General features: G+C 37.6%; 1 protein-coding gene across 17 annotated transcripts in view; it reads right to left on the bottom strand.

Moving 5' to 3' along the window:
• The window catches only part of ATP2B2 (ATPase plasma membrane Ca2+ transporting 2), a 427,775-nt gene that overhangs the window by 59,542 nt on the left and 344,679 nt on the right, over positions 1-23,554 (bottom strand). For all 17 annotated transcript variants that reach the window (XM_075432741.1, XM_075432745.1, XM_075432743.1 and 14 more), the window contains 3 exons: positions 22,611-22,775; positions 20,106-20,320; positions 18,383-18,625 (listed from right to left, as the gene is read on the bottom strand). In XM_075432741.1, coding sequence (XP_075288856.1) covers positions 18,383-18,625; positions 20,106-20,320; positions 22,611-22,775 — 623 coding nt within the window. The remainder of the gene's footprint in view (positions 1-18,382; positions 18,626-20,105; positions 20,321-22,610; positions 22,776-23,554) is intronic.

Raw genomic sequence — 23,554 nt, 5'->3', positions numbered from 1 at the left:
TTCACTGGAAAATAGTTGACTAATAAAACGGGTTAAGAAGGAAGAAAGATAAAACTGTGGGCAGAACTTAACTTCAACTTTTACGATTAGATTAGGAAATTATAATGCTTCCATTTTTGCCATAAACCTCATTTTTCTCATTGCACCTTTTGACATGAAAAGAGAGGACCTGGCAAGAAGATCCATGTAGTCTTTCCAAATTAAAATGCTAGGATTTCATATATTATCTGAAGTCGTCTTTTTTTTTATGTTATTCTCCTGTGTTCTACAGATTGAACTACTCCTTTAGAATAATGATGATTGTAAACATACCAATTTTATTAAGATAAAAAATGAACTTTGCCAGAATATTATGTCCATATCAAATGTTCCATTTCAACTCCATTCACAATAGGCAAAGAGGCAGAGGAAAATATAATTTTTAAAATTAAATTGTGAAAAATTTCCACTCTACACTTTATTTACTCAAAAAAGAGAAAATGGACTAGGATGTGCAGGAGTTTTCTCTGTATATTTAAACATTATATATGTAAAATTTAAAATAACCAAGAAGGATGTATGCTGTTCCAACCATGCAATATTTTTATTTTCTGATTCCTAATACTGTAAAAAAGAAAACTAGTAAAAAAACTATAGTACTGTCAAATTCAGATATATTCCCTCATAACATAATTTGAATCAATGGTTTGATGGAAGACACCTAAAGCAAGATTAAAACATACTAAATTTTTAATCAGTTCTATCAGCTTTTTGTAGATTTCGGTTTATTCAACTGACTTCAAGCTAAACCAAGACAGATTGAGAAATGGCTGCTCATCTTAGAGAAAAACTTAAAAATTAAATGACTGAGTTCTTTTTTGCCAAGGATTAAGAATCTAAAACTTTGCTTGACTAAATAAAGTTTTCAATTGCAAAATGGGAAACTGTTCAAAAGATGTGTTGAAAATAAGAAAGCAATAATACTAGACATCAGCACTTCTAGTTTTCATTTGCTGTTTCTCTGGGATCCTGTTAACTACAGAAGTTCAACAGCAGCACTGTTTTTTTCTGTCTGTCATAATACAACCATTTCCACAGATACTTCACCCCAGCTATAATCTGGATTCTGGATGCCAAACACTGGAAACTAATTTGCTTTATCACTTGTTCTTTACTATTTATTCTAAGAGTATTTATTATTTTCTAGCTGTATTATCTCTGCATAACTACACAGACATGCACATCCCTGCAAAAGAACAGAATAGAAACTTTGTTAAAGCTTGCCTGGAACTAGGCTGGTTTTGACATGCAGAGATTCTCTTACAGAAAATTTTTTCCCACCTTCACTTATTGTTTAGAAAGCTTGCTTAATGATCCTAGCTGACTTTTCCCAAACAATACTGTGGAACTTTCCTTTGGTTTTATGGAAATTCTGCCCACATGATACTTTCAACACTATTTCAGCACATAGCATACTGCTGGCTTTCCAGGCAGACCACAACTGGCGTATTAAATATACACAGGGATAGGGTAATACTAATTAACCAAACTCCAAACATTTTATTAGAATTCTTGAAAAATCTTTTTGTAAATTAAACCAAAGAAAAGCAAAAGAGCATCCTAAAGATAAATTTCACTACAAATACCTGGCATCGGCTCTATACTGTTAAAAAGTTATGAATTTACTTTCATAAGGTATTTATTTAGGAATAAAAATTAGTCTTCACATCTTATCCAGATTCTGATCTTTGCTACCCTTGAGGACACATCTAGAATAATATTATTGACTTGACTGATGAGGAAGATCACAATTTATCCTCAGACTCTTTGGAATTTTAAGTAGCTTTCACGTTAATGATTAACAAGTTGCCTCTGTTTTCCACAGAGCACAGAAAGCAACATGCTTTCTGATGATATACACACTATTTTACAACTCTGAATCATCACTGCAAGGTAGAATGCTGTTGAAACTCAGTTAAAGTGAAAAGTCAGTCTGAATTGGGGTCAGCATAAGGGATTGAAAAAGAACAGTTAACAACTTGGAGCTGGTTGCGCAATCATTTTGGCATCACAAGAAACAGACTGAATTAACCTTACCTACCATTCTGATCTCACTCACTGGATTTAAAGCCCAGCACTTAAAAGTTTAAACATTTGATGGCTTTTTTTATTCTTATGCACACCACCGAGCAGACTAACATAGGTGTTCCCATTCACTTGTATTATGCCTGTTCACCAGAAAGTTTTATTTCCTTTTTACCTTCAGAGGATTAAAAATTTTTATACACTAAGCTGATCCAGATCTCTTCCTTCATTTCAAGCTCAAGCAAAGCATTTCAATTCCAAAGAACTAGAGGTCCACATCCCTTAAGGATGGTGAGCTTCTAAATTCCTGACTTTGATCAGTTTGCTCCACAATGCATCATTTTTTGGTTCCCATAATTAAACAGTCATCATTTCAAAGCCCTATGGTACATACATTTGGAATTTGGCTCTAAACCAGACAACAAAAGATGTTTGGGAGCCCTTTAATAGATGCTGTACCTGCTCTGGGAACAACAACTGGCCATATTTTCTAAATGTAATAGGATTTGTGTTTCCCACAGTACATAATGGTGTTACACAGTGCTGTACTGGAGCCAGAAGAATATTGCAGGGTGGCATGCAATATATTTTGAGGAAGGCTAATACAGCTCATCTAAAATTAAAACGCTACAGGCTTAACAAGAAATTTGATTGTTAAGGGTTTCTGACAGAGAGGAGGCTCGTGGGGAAAAAATAAGACCTTCACCTCTAAATGGTGGCATAGATTTTGGGCTCCATAAGATAACTTCCCTATCTCTCTCATGGTTAGGGATTGCCCAGGACATCCTGCTGAGCTCAGTTATGCTGTCTGAGCAAGAAACGAGTAGCAACAGAGCAGCGGTTTAAGAGACTTCCCTACCACGGATCAGACGTGCGCTGCACCTTTTGGCTGACATGAAGCCGGCTCCTCAGACGACTGACAGCAGTGTCGTTTAGCACTGCTCCCCAGTACAGACCTCAGTCTTGTTACTTAACAACCATTTAACTATCAGATCTGCTCAAACATCCTAGGAAATCGGTAACAGGATTTTTTGACTCATTACTGTACAGAGTGTAAGAAATAATACATTTGTACAGTAGCCAGAATGATGAAAGGTACAACTGGCATAAACAGATCTACCAGAACAGTTGGAGGATATTCCAACCCAAGCTTCCTGCACTAGATTAGCTCTGATGAAGGATAATTATTTAATTTTTGGGAGAATAATTATCTAATTTTGTTTCTATTATCTGAAGACAGACCTGAAAATGATGCAACCATCTATTTAATTAATGGAGTGCTGTGGTATCATGTAATTCTTGTTGCTAGCACTTGAGATGGATACAAGTTTATTCAGATACAACGTTACATAAAACTGCTATATTTCAACATCTCTTGTTGCCTCAAATAATAGCAAGGCAATAATCATATAAAAAGGGGCCAGCTGTAATGATGTAATGTATCAGTGCAACATTTCCTATCAACATGACAAAAGTAACAGAGCAGCAGTGATGTGGCTCGGTGACTATGGACTCGCGCTTGTTTCAGCTCACATAACAGGAACCAGGACAAAAGGATACTATCCATAAATTCCCCCCAGAGTGATTATGTAAGATGATAATCATGCATGAAGAACAGACTGAAATGCTGGTATGACAGACTCTACTCCCTCTCTCATTGACTGTCACCAATTTTTACATTCAAAGAGAGCTAATACTTTGCCCTCAATTTTAATACCAAATAGTTAAATTATCCTTTTAGTTTGAAGAACAAATTTACCTTTGATTCATTCAAATAATAAAAGGATGAGGCCAAAAATTACTACCGCAAACATCAAAATTGTTTCTTCTTCTCACTCGTGAAAGGTAAAAGATGGATATGTCAATCCTGTACGCATTTTTCATGGAATTACTGAGCAGTTGAGGCTGGTGGGCACCAGCCTCCCTCTTCTGGGAGACCATCTGAGCCCAGTGCCACTGCTGAAGCAGGTTCCACTACAACAGGTCGCTCAGGGCTCTGTCCAGTTGGGTTTTGAATACCTCCAGGGAGGGAGACTCCACAGCCTCTCTAGCCAACCCATGCCCAGTGTTTGACCAGCCTCACAGTAAAACATGTTTTAAAATCATAGAATGGTTTAGGTTGGAAGGGACCTTAAAGATCACCTAGTTCCAGCCCACCTGCCATGGGCACATTTTCTTATGTTTAAATGGAATTTCCTGTGTTTCAATTTGCTCGCACTGCCTTTTTGCCTTTCACTGGGCACCGCTGCGAAGAGTCCGGCTCCATCTTCTCTACTCCCTCCCATCAGGTATTTATACACTTTGATAAGGTCCCCCCGAGCCTTCTCTTCTCCAGGCGGAACAGTCCCAGTTATCACAACCTCCAACTTGCATTTCAGGCACTCAGCCCCACGAGCCACATCATTGATGGTGTGCAACAGTATTGGCCCCCCTTCATTGACCCCTGGGATACACCGTTCGTGATTGGCTTCCAGCTGGGCTTTGTCATCACAGCCCCCGGAGACCAGCACCTCAGCCAGGTTTCAGTCTACCTCGCTGTCCACTTTTCTTGTCCACACTTCATCAGTTTTTCAACTCACTCTCAAGAACAGAGGATGCAAGTTAAAATTGCAGACAAAATGTTTATATTGTCTGTGCATAAATTTTCAGGCATGCAAAGATGTTGGCACATATGAGCAATTTGCACTATTCATATGAGAATATTACTCCTAGATACATAGAGCTTGGTAGAACTAATTAGATTTGGCTGAATTTAAACAGAGGTACATTAATACACCACAGTGCAAAGAATGAACTCTGCCTTGATAGGACACTACTGATTAATCATAGTTATGATTAGGATACTCCAGCCTTAGTGTTTCCAAATCAGATCAAGCGGAACTTTACAGACACAGATTTTTCTCCACATTTTCCCCGGAAAAGACTTGGTATATTTATTATACTATGTTATTTGTCTGTATGTAAGGACTTTCCTATGTTACTGATAAAAACCATTCACATGTTCCATTATAACATATCATTTAATGACAATTTGGCTCTCAAATTTTGAAAAAAATATATTCCATTTCCAAATTTGGACACTAAAATTCTCCACTCTTGTGCTTCTGTACAGTCCCACTCACAGGGAACTGGCAATTGTTAGATTTATACTAGTGCCATTCCAGCTTTGTTTAAGTGCAAAAAGAACTGTTGACAAGTAACCTATATAATCAAAATAATTAGATGTAGCAATTGTTATTAATTACTTTAATTAACAACCAATTTACTTTAAATATAGTGTAAGTGCACGGTTTCAGTTAAAGCTAGCTACAAAGAAAGAAGCAAGAGCATGTTTCTCCCCTATTGCCAATATCCTTAGAACACAGACCAGTGACAAATACACCATTTCTAAACTGAATTGATTAAAATTAGCACAGATCAACAGATTTTATAACTTTCTGCTAATTTGTTCCATGTATTTGGCAAAAGCTTGCTATATTTTCATGAACGACAAACGAGCAGAACGTTTTTCTGTAAGTGCAAAAGAGAAATAGCACTTAATTGCGGAATTGTAATTGGTACCTCCATAATGACAAGCCAAACATCTGCTACCTCGTTTTAGATCTATTAAACTGAGGTTTTACTGCATGCTAATATTAGAATGGCTTCATGAGTGTTGCAGACACAGAAACATAGACAGGAGACAAACTGCATAATGTTGAGCTGATCAGGTAGGGAAAATTTAATTTCAAGGCAATGTCTGCACTTTAAAAATTATATTTACAAATTAGAACCAATACTAGTGATTTACATGTTTTTGTCCACATTAAAAGCATTAATGCATGTGTTTCAGGGCTGAGGCCCCATCTTTTAGATTGAGGAAACAGAGATACATTTTCTTTAGTTAGAGCAGTGATCTAAATAGCAACTGTACATTTGGAAAGTGTCCCTTGAGTCACTCTAATACACGCTGCAGTCATCTATCAACAGTTTTCTCCCTAGCATCTCAGGACTTTCCCTCACTGAAGTTACCTATGAAAACCTTATTCAATCTTTCTGAACACATCATCATCAGAATTCCAGTTACATAATCTCGCTCACCTTCAACAAACTAGTTAACTCTCTTAATCAGAATGAATCACATTTTTTAAAAACACCTCTAGTAGTCTGAAGTGCTTCTCATGTATGCTTTCTACTAGCCATATTTCATGACTTTCATGCACAAACTTGTGAACTGCACACCATCTATTCCATGTCATCTAAATATACCAATTTTCATTTGCATAACCTTCTGTATGCTTTTTACTAATTACAACTGGAAATCTTATTGTGCACTGTAGACATTAAATCATCATTTTAGGCTAATGAATTAAAAAAGCCAACAGTGCCATTATGAAAAATGTTAGTGTGATAAAGATCATACTGTACAAGAATTTAATTATCCCATAAAAAAACAGAAAATGCATGGCCTTCACATATGCATATCAAAAGCATGAATTTCAACAACTGAAGTAGTATTTACAGATAGCTGATCTGTGCACAGTCTTCATTTGCACAAAACTTAGCAATACTTTGGATTTTCTACTTTTCTACAAAATATATCTCAGATAGGAAAACAAAATTTCTAGAAAGACCAAATCAGAGTGAAAATCAGTCTTAATACTCACAGCCTTTCTGGCTGCAGCAGAATTATAAACAATTTGTATAGTTTAAGGAGCTAAATTTAGTAAGTGCATAACAGATCAAGCCATATGAAACATAAAAGGAAGTTTTTTCATGACTTAAGCTACTGATTATAGCCCATCATAATTACAGATCTTCTCTGTTAATAGCACTCATTTCCAGAGTAAGTAAAAGGGTTCTTGAAGCATCCATTTCTAAATTAGTCTAAAAACACTAACAGCAGCTATTTCACTTATCATACAAAATGTACTCCTCTTTAAATCTATACTAGCATGTATCAGCTGAAATTATTTTAAAATTGCTTTTGGTTAGTTAGAGGCTGTTTTTTTGGGAGGCAAATGCATGAGCTCAAGTGTGTATAATATGTTAGAGCAATGCTTATCTAATATTTGCTCAGAGGGATTTGTTTTCACGATTGGTGGGGTAATGTCTGAGATGTATTATAAATTCAGTCCTCTGGCCAGTCCCTCTCCTTATCAGGGTACTACGAATGATGCCTTTGCTGCGCAGAATAGCAGACTCTGAGACTGCAGCCAATTTTTATCTGATTATTCATTCAGAAGGAAACAGGACAGCAGTGATGGAGAGGTTGAACATTCTGTCCTTCCTTATGGGAAAATTCTCCCAGAAAAACTTGTCTCTCACCTCTTCCAAATATATACACCCTAGCAAACCAGCACTGAGCACTGTCAACCCTTCTCCTTTGGAATGAAGCGTAAGTGTAAGGTAACTTAATTCTCTGCTCACCTGAATAAGTAGAAACCACAGAAGAATAACAATGGCATAAGAAATACGCAGGGGAAGTTTTTAACGTGCTAAATACTTTCCTTCGGTATTTCAGGCAGTGAACTACATCTACTGCCCAACACTCATACTTGCAGATGGATGAGATGTCCCAGTGCCTCCATGAAGACTTGCCACTAGCCAGCCATACTCTTTTGCTGTATGTGTTTGCATTTACACACGTGAGGCAGGTTTGTAGTAGTGCTTATTAAAGTTGTCCTAAATTTTTAAAACTTCCTTCTAGAAACTTAATGTTTCCATGCAAGGTGTCTGCCAAAACAGGTCTGTCATTTCTTCACGGATGCTAAGGAATACTATAGTTTTGACTGCGTTAAAATACTCTAGCAACCTTTCCTTTGAAAACTTGCCACTTCCTCTGCTAGACTCCAGCTGGGAAAAGGATTTAATGTAATGGATACCTTCTGCCTTCTGTCCATCAAAGCCATATGCCCCTGAGAAATCAGACCCATCAAAGTCATATGCCTTTGAGAAGTCAGTGCCCCTTGCAGTTTGCTCAGTCTGTGGTTACAGTTCTGCAGAACCCCATCCATTCCAGAGATATTTCCGGCTTATCTGGCACCATCTCTAAAAGCAGAAAAGCCATCGTTTTTGGACACCTTCCCACACCCACTTGTAAGTAACACAGAAATGTGACGGATTGGAATGCAGAGGAGCCAAGAGCTTCACATACAAGAGGAGAAAACTGGAAGCTTGAAACAAAAATGAGTAGTGGGTGCTACCTGCAGAAGAAAGCAGGAACTAGAATTTCAAGCATAGTTTTTTACTTACTGGATATTTAACACCAACTTTCTAGGACTCACTGTGACTCAAAAGAAAGAAATAGTATTTTGCTTACATTAACAGAAATATAATAAATCTTATTAAGCGTCATTTCATTCACAAAGAACAGTAAAGCTAAATCAATTTAAAGTTGTTTATCTGTAAAGTCCTGCACATTTATTGCTTTGAAATTAGCAAGATCTGTCACATACTTTGCTGCTGATCAGTTGTATGCCAACTGAAGAGTTTTTTGGGTTGGATTCCCCCTGTAGAGGAGATCTGAGAATAAAAAGAAAGCTTACTAAAAACTATATAATGTATCTTATACACTTATGTAACATATCTGAAAGAAAATTAATGTCATATTTCATTACGAGGTGATTCACCCACCACATTGTTTTCTAACAAGCCTGTTTGTGTATCTTTGTTTGATTATAAACCACTACCATTTTCTATAAAATTGGTATTAAATTATCACATTTGAAATTACTATCTACCTGTTTCTGATGACAGAGAACACAAAGAAAACCTACATTAAAACAGATGTGCCTGAAGTAAGTGGTTTACACCCACTCGTGCAAAAACAAAAGCTCCCATCAAGACAACATGCTCCCTGATAATATCCCCTAGGAAGTGTTAACACTAAATTCTAACCAGCATATCAATCAGCTCCAAAGTGTGATGACTTTATTTCAGTAGGGTATCACAGGCATGAAAAGAAGTAGGTATTGAAGTCATTCACTGTGCCAAAATATGCCATATTTTATTTAAAAAAAAAAGTCCTAAAAATGATCAGACAACAATAGGCAATATTTATATATCTGAAGGAAAACACTTTTGAATACCTTGCAGAAACGTGACTCTTAAAGCTTGCATTCTAGTGGAAGATGTCCCTGCTCATGGCAGGGGGCTCGGAACCAGATCATCTTTAAGGTCCCTTCCAACCCAAACCAGTCTATGATTCTATAACATGCGTATTTGGAAACAGCTGGCAGTTAACCCTGTAAGTGAATCATCTTATGCCAGTACAAGATCAGTGGAAAGCAAGAACATGAAAGAAAGATAAATAACATAAAAGTAATTCCAATGCAAGGTAATAGGAAGAACAGTTGTTGCATCATAGCAAAGCTAAAAATCTAATTTAGCCATTTTCATAGAAGCAAGCAGGAAAAAAAAGCTAATGTGGTAAATGATATTATGGTAACAGAAAGCTTCCAAGTGGCTGTCAGTCCTGTTTATAATCTTGCAGTGATTATTTATTCCAACAGGAATAAACTGAATCTGCAGTTGCCAAACTGTGAAGGCAAAGCAGGCCTGTATGAAGCAGGTTATTATTACCTTGTTTTCTGCCACATGAAGAAAGAAAATGAAGAAACACAATTTAACTTGATCATAAACTTTTAGGTAGTATGGAAACAATTTGTCATGCCACATTCTGCAGTGCAGGATTATTTTATTTATCCATCTTCTCTTCTTATGTTCCTGTGTTGCTGAGGCAGGACCATCACCCCTTTCTTTGACAGAAAAGGAGACTAGGAACTAAGCAAAAGAAGAGCTGCAGTCCTTCTACAGCCAAGTTCATTCATAATGACAGTTTACTGTATAATGAAGAACTTCAGTGAAAGAACTAGCTCTATCTGAGCACATTTGTCTCACCTTCTCTACCTGTAACACTGCTGCCATACTGTGGGGAAACCCGCCTTGCCTCTGACAGCCTGGCCACTAATGGAAATACGCAGCCTTCCAGAGAGTACATTGCTGACAAGTGCACATGCACAGGCTGGCTCTGCGCTGGTCTCTGCTCCCTAATCCCTCTTGGCTTGGGTAAATCCATCCCACAGACAACTGCTCATTCCATTCCACCCCTCATATACAACTCCCAGAAAAGGAGACTATTAAAATAAAACTTCTTGCCAGCAAGACAAAGCCTCTGTACCCTGACGGCAGAAAGCGCATGACTGGGATAATGACGTGTCCTATGCTTTCGACATTCAAGGAGTCTTTTCGAAACACAGTTATTTCAATTACTAACTCAGTAACTAATTTAGTGAGAAAAGCTATATTTGTACCTCTTATTATATAAAACTTCAATGGTGATGTGTGAAGATCATTACTCTCTGCTAATTGCCATTCCTAGGAGCAAAGGCAATTAACTACACGATCTATTATCTCTAATAATTATTATTTTCACAGTAAATAATATGCACACTATAGGTTGTTTTTTTCCTGCCTAGCTTATTCAGAGAAAATGCTTACCAAGGACTTGACAAAAAAGCCTTAAAGAAAATACTGTTGGGGATTTTTTTTGTGATGATTATCTTGCTTATATGTAGAAAGATACTTTGGCCTACATTGCCTGGTCCCATCTATAATGTATATCTGCATTATACAGTTGTATAACACTCTGGGAACAAAATACAGAAATCGATACAAAGATATGAATTTACCTATAATGGTAATAATTTTGCCTATGAAGTAAAAGCCCTCACAAAATATAGAGATTTTTAGAAATCAGTTCAACTAAATTTCAATCAAATAAAATTTTTAATTTTAAATTGATCAAAAGCCCTATTTAGCTGGAGACTCAGAAATGCTCTGTACAATATTATAATGCCATCACCTAAGCACTTCAAAAACAAGAGCATATATAATTTTAACAAATTTCCATTACCAAAATAACAAGCTGAAAGCAGCCAATAAAAGGCTTACAGGACTATTCTCAAGTTACTTGACTCCTAAGACAGTCTTACTGACCTAAATCCAACTCGAGTGAGCTGGAAGATGCCATCCTGAAAATCATGCGTTGATTTTCTGCATGATCTTCTGCAAAGCAGATTTTCCTCTGTGTTTCTCCTCGTATTGTATATTTAGTAACTTATTGTACCCCTAAGATTCCAGAACACAAACTGTAAAACCTGGAGCAGAGCTTAATGAGCCCCTACAAATCCACTTGTTCTTTCTCAAACAGTGATGAAATTAGTATCTTTAAATTTCTACAACAGTTCATCACTCTGCCAGCTGAGGAGTCTCCCCTCAGTACATTTTTCTGTGACATTTTCTGGATGGCTTTAAGTACACTAAACACAGTGGATTCTGCCATTCCAAATGTATTCCACAAGGACAGTGCAGAAAGACGATTCAGGCCTGTTGCTCCTTCCTCTTGCCACCCTCATCCAAAGCCAGATGACGCTGACAAAAAGCCAGCCCAGCGTCATTACATGGGCTAAGTTGCAAAAATTCATGCTTCTCACTGTTTACTGATTTCCAGGACCATTATTGCAAGGATAAAACCTTCCGCAAATCTATCCTTACACAAAATGGCTGTCAAATAGCACTCTTCCTCCTCCCCATCCTTCTCAACCTTAAAAAAATGTTACTGAAATCTTGACACGTTATCTAAACGTGGAATTTATTTTTGAACATTGCCTGGAGGAAAGAAAGCAGAGGTAAGAAAACCATTACAAAGAATGGTCTCTGCTCAGATTGTCACCAAAATTCACTCAAACCCTTCTATTCCCAAATCACTAGTGCAAACCTCCCTGGAGACAAAGCTTGCAACTGTACGTGGAGAAAATGTCATCCATTTTACGCACAGCCATAAAGGGGGAGCACACTGGGAAGAATACATGCAAGCTCTGCTGCTGCCAAGCTGTACTTCTCTTTCCTCCTTTCACCCCCTCCATGTGCCCTCACTGCCACATTCTGCTTTCTGGAGTTCTCATTCCTTCTTCCACTGCCTCTTCTTCACCACAGCTGACCTGGTTTCAAACAGGCAAGTCAACCTTGACGGACAACTGGACTGCCTGTCTGCTAAACGACTGAGCTTTTTCACAGACTTCCAGCTGCCAGTTATATTTGAGGCTTAATGTTAATGGTAGGAAACTACAGAAGGAATAAAACAGAATTTAGGCCAGGCCATTTACTTGGGTTGTCATTTAATGTTATCAGAAATGAAAGCTTTCCTCAATCTATCCTTACTAATTTTTTTTTTTTGCCACTTCTGTCCCCATTTCTGTCCTCATTTTTTGTGCATGTGTTTTTGTTGGTGTTTCTCGGGGTTTTTTAAAGCATCTATTTTAACTTAGAACATTGTCAGCAGCAATGGGTGAACTCATCTGGACAAAATAAGAGATGCCCTGAACATTCATATACAGTAAAAACAAATGGTAATTTTATCTGTATTTTAACACAAGACACAAAGAGCTTGAGAACAGGTTTTAAGAAATTTTTTTTATTATTATTTTTACCTGAGAGTAAAAATATCTTTCCAATTTCAAATACTAAAATAACTAAAAATGTAGTTTGGAGAATAAAAGATATTTTCCCATGGTCCTTCTTTGAATTAAGGAGAGAATTCTAGTGACATCCAATACCAGTTTCATTAAGCGTGACTGCCCTTGGCAGACAGCTACAATAAAGTACAGGTTCCGCTGCTGTTGACTCAGGAGATATAAATTCTGAGGATTATTTATTGATAGATATGGCATAATCTGATCAATTGGGTTTTGAGCCTTGTGTAAGAAGTGAAATATACAATCTTTCCTAAACAGTTAGGGTCTCCTTCTAGTCCATTTTGAAAACAAAGTTTCATATAAATACACAGACACATAAACAGAGGTATACGGACAGATAAAAGAAAAGGTCTGTGCTCTGTCAGGCAAGAATTAGAGAGCTGCAGGCAACTACTGTTAAGAAGATACAACATTTCAATTCTCTTTTCCATCTCTGGTAACTTCATATATTAATGTGGGGAAATGTATGGAAAAATCCATAAATCAACCCACTACTTCTTAAGTTTTTAAATGATTCAGTAGGAGACTTCCAAATATCCACATTCCCCAAAACAACTTTACAGCAGTTTTCAGGAAGGCCTTAATATATTGAAAGTAATGAAATTATGAAAGGTAAAAGGAAATGACAGTAAATTTTTGTTGGCTAAATAATATGTGTGTGTGTATATGTATTATTCTTGAGGCAATTTTTTCATCTGATAAAAAAATTAAAATTAGATGAGATCAATTCAAGTATTTGATAAACAAAATCTAGTCTTTAAATTTGATTTAAAAAAAAAAAGAAATTTGTAAGAAAGAACTGTTTCTTGTGCTTTGCCCACCTTTTTAAAGACCATTTCTGACAGGAACATTGTGTCTCCCAACAACCCAGGTTGCTGTACTTCTGGATGCAAATATATTCCTCACAAATGAAGAGAGCCCTTCCCCTGGCTACTACATCCATGTTCTCACTACCCACAGCAGATTTTCATCTATTGCGGCAAAGCAGCTGTTGTGCTAAAATCTGATTTTCCATTACTTTTAGAATTTCACTTTTGTAGAAGTGAATAATAATTCACTTCATAATTTCTTCTTATGGTTCTCACAGATTATGGGTTAGCTACTGGCTCTGCCAGCCTCCCTCCACCCCTTTCCTCCAAGAAAGTGTGAAGTGCATGCATGCCAGTATTCTGCATCAAACAATCAGTCAAAAGAACTATTTATTCTTAACAATAAAACTCTGGGACAAAATCTCTTGAACTGCTTTCAGTGTAAAGAAGTTAGTAATTTTGTTCCGCTTAATAAGATCCTTCATTACATCTTCAGGAAAAAGTAACACACAGAAGAAAAGAAGGTGAAATAACACCTTCCTTTCTCTCCTAGTAACTCTTCATGGCTGTGCCTATGTTGCAGCCCCATCCTAGCGCTACGCGCGACGCACCCCCGCAGCCAGCCTGCATCCTCAGCATCACTCTCCCACGGAAGGTAACCATCGCTCTTCCCCCGACAAACACCCCTCTCGGGGCAGCCCGTGGGGAATCCCTGTTAGCCCTGCTGGGGCTATGGGGGGCCCTCAACGCCATCCCTGCAGCCTTGTGAGGAGAGCTCTGTCTGAGCGTACAGTGGAGACTTTCATCTAGGGCCACGGTGGGAATATGGTTGGAATTTGGGTGCTGGCGGCAACTTTGGTAACGTCACTATTTTCTTAGGCAGATGTTACAGTGTCACATGCAGGTGTTGTTCTGCCATATGATCAACAGAAAACATTGCTTTCTCTGTTCTGACTGCAATGAAATTGTCAGCATTCTGTTACGGCCTTTTTGTTCCACAGTTTTACAAGGTCACATTCATTACCTGACTAACATTTACTAACATCCAGACTGACATACGTTTACTTCATTTCCTCAGCTTGGCAGAAGCTGTGGAAGGGAGTGACTGTTTTGCACTGTTCTGTGACATCTCTCTGTTTTTTCCGTCAAGATCCTTGGTTAAAAGATGCCGCTACGTTGTGCCACATACCGTGCAAATGCAGTAAATGATACTCCAGATCCTCAGAACTGAACACAGTCCTCCTGATGCAGATCCAGATATTGACCTAACACAGGCGTAAGTAGCTTTTTTGCTCCCTAGGCACCTATCACGCACCAAATGAAATGCCTGTGTTAGATCCTAACAGTAACGGGTTCAGCTGGGTCTTTTCCACTGGTGCTGAAAATGACTCCACTAAATGCTAACTGTGATCTCTTCTTAATAAGACGACATTATACCCATCCAGCAAGCATGTCATCTATGCCCTCTGACAGTTTTCAGGAAATTAGAAGAAGAAATACTTTTCTAATTAAAACTGAATTTATGCAAGCAAGAGCTCAACAGAAGAGTTCAAATCACTAGTTTTGCTATTTGCAGTCTCTATTTCATTATTGCTCCATGATATTCAAGATCAATGAAGTACTGCTCCCAGTGCAACCAAAGTATTCCCAAAATGCAAATTTTGTGCTTTACAGTCCTCATCACAGCTCACAAGTGAAAATGTACGAACTCTAATTTTTACTTCCATGTGGGAAAGATATCTAAAACATGAATATTGGAAAACAAAGGTTTTCTGGAGAACAGCTTCACATAAACAGCATAAAAGCAGCTTTAAATTTGCTCTGAAGCTAATGGAATGCGAAGTCAGCTCATCCAGTAACTTAAGACTTGGAAAGCATTAAAAAGAACTATATTTAATGATGCTATTGTTCAGTTGAAATAATTTGTGTTTAATTTCTCAGGGAAATTCAAATCCTCCATCGCAAGCAGTGATATTATTTTCTTTTTATATTTTTATCAATGGTTCAATTGCCCCTTAATCAAAAGACAATGCAAGAGGGAATATTTCTCATTCAGCAGAGCATTCTGACTAATTTTATGGTCCCATATGTGATTACTTTGCACAGAAGTTCATACAAAGCACGATTTACAGCATACGCATAATTAGATAACTAAAAATAGAGTATGTAAAATTCAATCTTAGCAACATAACACTTATATGCCCTTTGGGTTTGAGCTAATATTCACAATTTGATTAAATATGCTCTAAGAACAAGTGCACAAGTATGCATTCAGTATTAGCAGCTAGAAAAACAATTTTGTACACTTCATCCTGGAAACAAATCCCTTACATATTTTTTACTGTATTTATTTATGATTTAAAATGAATGAGGGCTACAGAATAATACCTTGTATCTTAAAGTTTAGCTTAAGCTTTTTATAAACAATGAATAAAATGAACTCCTCTGATACTGGAGCTGTTATTCTCGTGGGGTCCATACTGCAAGGCTTGATCTTACGAGGCTATTACAACAGCTAAAAACCCACCATTAATTTTACACAGAAAAGTTCAAGTAGTCTTCTGATATGCATCTGGAACAAAGGTGATTCCCAAAGGATTTCACCCATTTATCAATTTTACAGAGAATCAGTCTCTGTGCAATGCTAAAAAAGAACTAAAATGGTGACATACTGACTCTTTTTAATAGGCACATATAACTAATTTCAACAAGAAGCAATGAAGTCAAGCCAGAGGGGAAAAAAAAAAAATTATATTGAGACCAAAGTGAAATTTTAGAACCACTATTGACCAGAAATTTTTCAGTTACATGAAACTGCTGCCACAATAGAAAAAGACAAAACGTTAAACTTACTACGGATGTGTCATTCTGGAAAGTCTGATGCCTTCCCATGCCTGACTTGCAAACCTAAAACTATTCTGAGATTCAGAGAGCGTGAACTGGTTTGGAAGTTGAACAGAAACACTTTGTTACTGTGTTTGATCTCAAGCATTCAAAATGAACAGCAAAATATAAAACAAATGAAGCACAGCTGACACTGAGTCTTGCTCTGCCAGTTAGACTTAACTACCAGACACCCTGCCTGTCCTCTGCCTTGTTTCTTTAGGAATGAGGTAATTTCTGCCAACATCAGTAACATCCTCTCAAAGCCTTCCCAAAGTCAAACTCCACGGTAACAGCTAGGACTGATGCTGATGACTAGCATTACCACCGTAGCAGTTATACAAACACAAATTTATATAGCTACCTATTATCCTTCACTCCAATTTGTCTGTACTACCTTGTCTGAATCCCAGCTTGTGTGGTGAGGAGGAGTTTGATTCTGCTTCTCTTGCTACAAAGGTACCTAAACTTACTTAGGCTGTAACAATACTAAAATAACCAAGATCCTCTCCCCAACAATCAAAAGTTATACTGATCTATGAAAGCATGATTTACCCAGCAATATTAAAATAGTCTTGCTAATTTACAAATACGCAAATTAGATTCCAAAAACCACTGCCATAAAATATCCACACTGAGATCTTACACAGCATTTACACTGAACCACCTTGACATCGGGCAGATATCTTTTGGGACAACCACCTGAGAATGGAAGGTCCATCTTTCATTTCAGCTACCCTGGTTGATTTTGAGCTGGAGAGACCATGGGAAAAGGACAGAGTACGATCCAGGATTCAGGTGGGCACTGGGGCTAGCTGGTCAGATGCTCACAGCTGAAACTGGTGTGTTGCTGAGTGAGCTCTGCTTTTCCAAGGTATCTGCACTCAAAGGCAGCAGGGCTGGCTCGAGCTGTTTGTTCTAGAGTGCAACAGAAGAGGTGTGCTCACATTGCTGGCTGATTTCAGCTGGAAGGTGGCAACTAACAGCATCTTACCGAGCTGATGGAGGGTTTGTGTGATTCCCTGTCCACTCTCGATGTAGGCAGCGGTTCAAGCTGCCTCAGGGGCTGGTTCTCCGCACATTTCCCTTTCCAGAGAGCCTTCAGTGAGAACAGAAGACTGAGGGCACCACAGCACAGATGACTGACTGAAGGGTGCCCGAGCCGTGGCTTGGCTTCGGGGACTAACCCTGGCTGAACAGTCCTCAGGAGCATTCATTCATTCATTCATTCATTGTTTTCTAAGCACCTTTGCCACAAATACACTTCGCATATCTGTGTCTGGTTTCTCTAAAGATTCTTCTTCCAAGCATTGATTGTTACTAATATCCAGATATTTACATAGCAAGAATGAAACATATGCTCCAGCACATGGTATATTTCACCAATTGTTTTCTGTGATTGTATTTTAACAGACTACTTTTAAAACAAATGTGAAGTGCATGCAAGACTATATTATGCAGATCAGCACAGAGCTATAAAAAGGACAATACATAAATTCATAAACTAAGCAAAATGTATTTGTTCTGCAATATTAAGATTATGCTTGACCTTTTAAAGAACAAATCTATTGGAATTGCAAACAGTTTTGGCCTCTTAATTAGCTCTATACATCAGAATCTAATGCCACAAGCAAATGTGCTATTTCCATTTTTGCCCTCCTTTACAGACTGAATAAAGTACTTCTGGACGTAATTGACTTGAAACCAGAATGAATAAAGATTATTAACCTCACTAATTTAACCGATCCAATTTGTCCTATTTGAGAATTAATTGAAAGTTCTTAGACACACAAAAATAATTTTACACATACGAAGTCTCAGTGAAAACTAGTTGTATTAGCAAATTTACTTGCTCCAAAACTGGGCCATTCCAATCTAACAGCAGCAGGAGCTTTTAAAACGTATCATGGTCTTGTACTTACAAATACATCCCTATCCTTAAAAGAAAAATGTAAAATATATAGTTTTCACAGCGCCTGTTCTCATTTTGAGGACCTCAACAGTATTTAACACTTCGTAATCAACAACAGGATGTTCAGGAATTAACAATGCTTAAAAAGTTACAACTCCTGCTGTGTTTCATTTTATTGACAGAAAAAGCCTACTTACCAGAATTTTTGTAGTATAAGCACTATTGATAGCAATTGCATTAACCAACAAATCAAGGGTTTTGGCGGGTACGGAGTCTGGGTCAGGGATCTCTTTGTAGTGGACATCCCCAACATAGGCTTGGACGACCGTCATCCGGTTGGTTGTTAGTGTCCCCGTTTTGTCAGAGCAGATGGCTGTAGCATTACCCATAGTTTCGCAAGCATCTAAGTGGCGGACCAGATTGTTATCCTTCATCATTTTCTGAGAAAAAGAAGAAGAAAAAAACAACCCTTCAAGATTTGCTTTGACAGATTTTTAACATCAGTTATAAAAAGCAAAAAAGCGTGTATTTAGTCTTGTTCGTTAGAACGTAATGCTCACTAAACTAGAACTTTAACGGGGCCAGTAACTCAAACCCCAGTTACGGACAACTAAGCAGTGACCATCCCTGACATAATTATGCCTTTGATAAACCAACAGACTTCCATCATTTTTTGCAATATATATGCATTTTAAGGAATAGCTAGAACATCTAAGATTAGCTAAAGAAACTGAAGATAACAGGATTTCTTAAACAGTATCATTATAGCAAATATTCAACTTTTTTGAATACTATTTCCAATGCCAGGATGTTATCTTGCAGCGCACAGAGGGATCATACATTTGGGGAAAGACAGAAACTAACAAAAAACCCCCACACCCGCAAAAAACCACCCGAGTACTCCATTCCACAGTGTATATTTTTCACAAGATGCACAGTCATCCTGGAAATACACGTGATCCTTGTTTCTATGTTTTCAATATTAAAAAAATTCTGGGCCAAATCTCCTGACCCTTACTTTCAGACAATCTCTTCTATTCACAGGGCACGGTATCACCAGCTGCACACAAAGCTGTACTGCAGTCTGATACTGCAAATATTGGTGCGCATGTATGTGCTGTATGTGTCGGATCCAGGACATAAGCAGAACAGGAAAATATTTTAGATGCAGCTAAAGTCTTTAATAGCAAATTCCCATGCTTGAGATGCACTTTTTTCCTAATAATAATGACATTTGGCTACATATATCTCAAGCTTTTCCTTCCTAATATTCGTAAGTTCATTTGTTTACATACTAAATGGAAATGAACTTTACAAAATCTTCATCTAAGATTACCAGAATGTTTAAGTAAGGCCCATCTGACTAAATGGCTCAAACAATCTGAGCAAACTCCCGGACAGATAACGGAGTAATCCAAAAGTCCAGGATTTTAATCCTTTTTAATTTCCTAATAGAATCATTTACATTGGCTACAAACAACTGCAACTGCATTTCAGAAAAGTACATGAAAGCTCCAGTGAAACTCTAATTTCTTTGAGAAGTGTTCCCGAAGACTTCAAACCCATGTCAAAACTTTGCACTATCGCACAAGAAAATTTGAAGATAAAGTTATTCTATATCAAAAGACTGGACTATTCTCATAGGAAATTCTGCTCAATATATTCCTGACAACCGTGCAAACTAAGTAGGGATTTCCATTGTTTGATATTCCTGCACTATGTAGTTTTAAAGATATGTATTAGAATACATATGTATTTGCATTTTTGTCAGAAATATTTTCAATATAAAGCAAAGTTTCACTTTAAAGAAATTTCACGTTCATTAACATTTTGAGCACCTGATAAAACCTGAAGAATAACTCACTGGTAAACTCAACTGAACAGCATTTTTCTCCCACAGTTATTTTTAAGGTTTCTTACCTTTACAGAATAAGCCAGAGAAATAGTGACGGCAAGTGGAAGTCCTTCAGGAACAGCAACCACAAGTACAGTAACACCAATAATGAAGAATTTAACAAAATACTGAACGTAGACAGGAGTGCACTCAGGCAACCATTGTTTCTTGTTGACCACAAATGTGTCAATGGCAAAATACAGTACCAAAATGATTACAGTGATGGCAGACATCACCAAACCTGAAAATCGAAATAATCAATTACTATAAAGCAAAACACAAGTAAGAACATCTGCAAGTAGAAATCTACATTTGAATTTGATATGAAATTATTTTCTTACTCTACGTGACATTTTTCACCAGTACCAATAATGATGATAACGATAAATTTTACAACATAGACAAAATATTACTGTAATACATTTACAACAGCTGTACATTCCAGTACGGAAACACTGAATTCTACAGAACAGCTGAATTATACTGCATTAATTCTTAAGCACCATTTTCCTGCTGGCTTTAAAACTTCTCAGTCATTCGAGTTCAACAGGAGTTCCGCTATTACTTAAGCTAAGTTTTTTCAATTCAGTACATTACTTTGCCTGGTACAACCTTTATCTGCCCTTTTAACCTCCACCTTTTACAACTTACTAGTCTATCCATATTTACACGCTCATTTTTCTTTTCAATACGCTTATCTTAAGAGGCTCGAGAAAAGGAGTCTCCTGTAGTTTATGGTGCTGTATGAAGTATTTTAGAAAAGCCGTACCGATGTGTCTGGCTGAATACAACAGGGCAATACTGCAACATCATCCCCAGAACAGTCGTAAACTGTTTTTGTTGGAAATGTGATAAATATTACTGCTTCCAAGGTTTCCCTTTTCAAAGGGACATACGCAAGCAGTGCATATTTTTATGAGGAGAGGCTCAAAAGAGGTACAACACAGACAGTATCACACTAGAGACACTAATAAATATGTCCCAGAATTCACAAATGATCCCAGGGACTTCATATGCTCTCCCAACAACATAGACTGCTAAGATAGCACTCCTCCTTCCACCCTTTTGTTCCTGGGTTTGAGTATACAAATAAAGACTCCATTAGAACATGTATTGTGTCTTGCTATAATTACTGCTCTTTGGCAGGTTTCCATGAAGCAGATAAGCCTGCATTTCAGAATACATTAATTTCTCTCTAATAAGATCATACAGTAGGAGAAGAATGCTGTGAATTTCATGTCTTGGCTGAAGTTAAAAAAAAACATTGGGAAGCTGAAGGATGCTAAGGTTGACAGGAAACAGATGAGCTGGGGAGATTGCTAAATGCCAGAGGATAAAGGAAAATCCATTAAAATATAATACAGGCAAATACTCCTGACAATGCAAGACATCCCCATAGATTGTCCAATAACAAAGAAACAACAAATGAGGGAATGATTAATTAATTTAATTCATATTACTTGCCACATTATGGTTAGAAATCCCTATACAATTACTTTAAAAGTGATATTCACGTGCCTGCCAAAATACCAAAGAGAGTAATCATCAGAAGGCAATGTAGAAAGGTACTTCATCTAAGAAATGAATGGCCATGAGAAATGCAGTGGGTTTGTATCAATGCATACTGTTGTACAACTAGCGACAAAGTAGAGAAGCTTGAGGAATACGACACTGGGCAAATCCTGAAAGTGGGGGTTAAAGAGGTGATAACCATAGATTCCGAGCCATGCACTGCTTATGCAAAGAGACAGAAGTGGCACCATGGGGTTACATGATCAGCTAAGTGCAATGAACTTAAAAAAGGAACAAGGAGGAATAGCAGGGTAAAAATCAGACTGGTAAAGAGGGATTTCTCTCTCTAAAGAGAGATTGAACAGAGGTAAAGTTAGGAATCTGTTGTAGGGCCTCAACCATGGTTTGGATAGAGGGCAAGATCTCTTTAATACCACTAGAAAAATAAACCTAATGAACATTATGTCATTATGAAAGATTTTCACTTTCTACCTACACGTTGGAGAAGTGGTGCTACTTATATCAGTAGGGACCAGATGGTATTGGATACCAGAGTCAACAGATGTGTCATATTTGTCATATCCTCCTTCCATGCAGGAACATGGATATTGAGAGAGAACAGTAGGATTTCAGAATCCATAAAACGGAAATACTCTGTTGACTGATATTCTGAGATTATATTAGAGATTCTGAAACTGTACTCAGAAGTTCTAAGGGGAGAGGAAATTAAATATGCAATTACTGCACTTGGGAATACTGACTATGAGAAAAGCTACATTTAATTTTGATTCAAATATTCATTACAATCCAAGTTGCCCAAAGCTTCCAGTTTCTTGACATTCAAAGGTAAGTTTTAGAAGAATAAAAGACCTTCAATCCTAAATACTATCCTTAATATTATGATGACCTATTTCTAAACATTGCAATATAGAAGACCTATCTCTTTTAAGAATAATTTGCTTTAAAACCCTTTGTTGCTAGTATAACACACTGCTATTCAGTCAGTTACTCAGTCATACCTGCTTTGCCAATCTGGACTGCCAGCTTGGTCAGCTTTCCCTGAAGAACAGATTTTTCTTTCTTGTGCATGTTGGATTTCTTCTTGTCTTTGTCATCTCCCTCTCCCCCTTCTGCACTCTTCAGTGGCTGCATCTCCATGGCAGCAGCCCCATCCTGCTGCTTGGCTAGTAACACAGAACAAAACTGTTACTCCAAAACTATTCTTCTTTCTTTTTATTTTTGTGTTGATACTTACTGAACTCAACCAGCAATGCCTGCTGCAGGGGCTGATTGCAACACAGATGTTTGTAACTGCACAGAATTCCACTTCACTCCCGTGGCAGAGAGATTCCCCTGTGAGACCCAGTGGGGTTCTGCAGGGGCGCAAGTGTAGAAGGATACCCAAGTGCACTCCATACATAGGGGGATATGCACTGCACTGTTCGTCCAGTACCATTTATTCAGTTATTAAACCACCAATGACATTCTGTTATACACATATATATCACTTAATGTCTTGCAGATTACTGGGCAAGTAACAGTACATCAGTATGCAGGACTTCCTAGAACAGGAGATCACAAATGCTTCGGCAAAGAGGTGATCTGTATTTCTCCAAATCTTGGTATGTCTCGTAGATTACAATGGACTCTTCTAATCATACTTTTAATGAAAACATTTTAAAGGTAATGGGGTTCCACAGATGATCCATGCGCCATTTCTCTTGGCTGCATGGGCACCTCATTGCCCAGTGGACCGCACTTTAAAAACTACTATTCTAGAGAATACCAGACTTCAAAAGTTTCCTTAGCATTCAGTGTTCAAGTAACTTAACCTTCAGGTCAGATGGTTATGGATTCTCACCAAAAAAAACCCCAAAACCCCACACAATTTAAAAGCTAACCCACCCTTTCTTGAAAGAATGCTAATACAAAGAAACTTTATTTTAGTATCAAAGAGGAAGAC

The sequence above is a fragment of the Opisthocomus hoazin genome, chromosome 11 (assembly GCF_030867145.1).
Source record: "Opisthocomus hoazin isolate bOpiHoa1 chromosome 11, bOpiHoa1.hap1, whole genome shotgun sequence".
In the NCBI taxonomy this organism is placed as follows: Eukaryota; Metazoa; Chordata; class Aves; order Opisthocomiformes; family Opisthocomidae; genus Opisthocomus; species Opisthocomus hoazin.
Note: the sequence above shows the minus strand (reverse complement) of the source record. Positions and strands in the feature narration are given on the sequence as shown.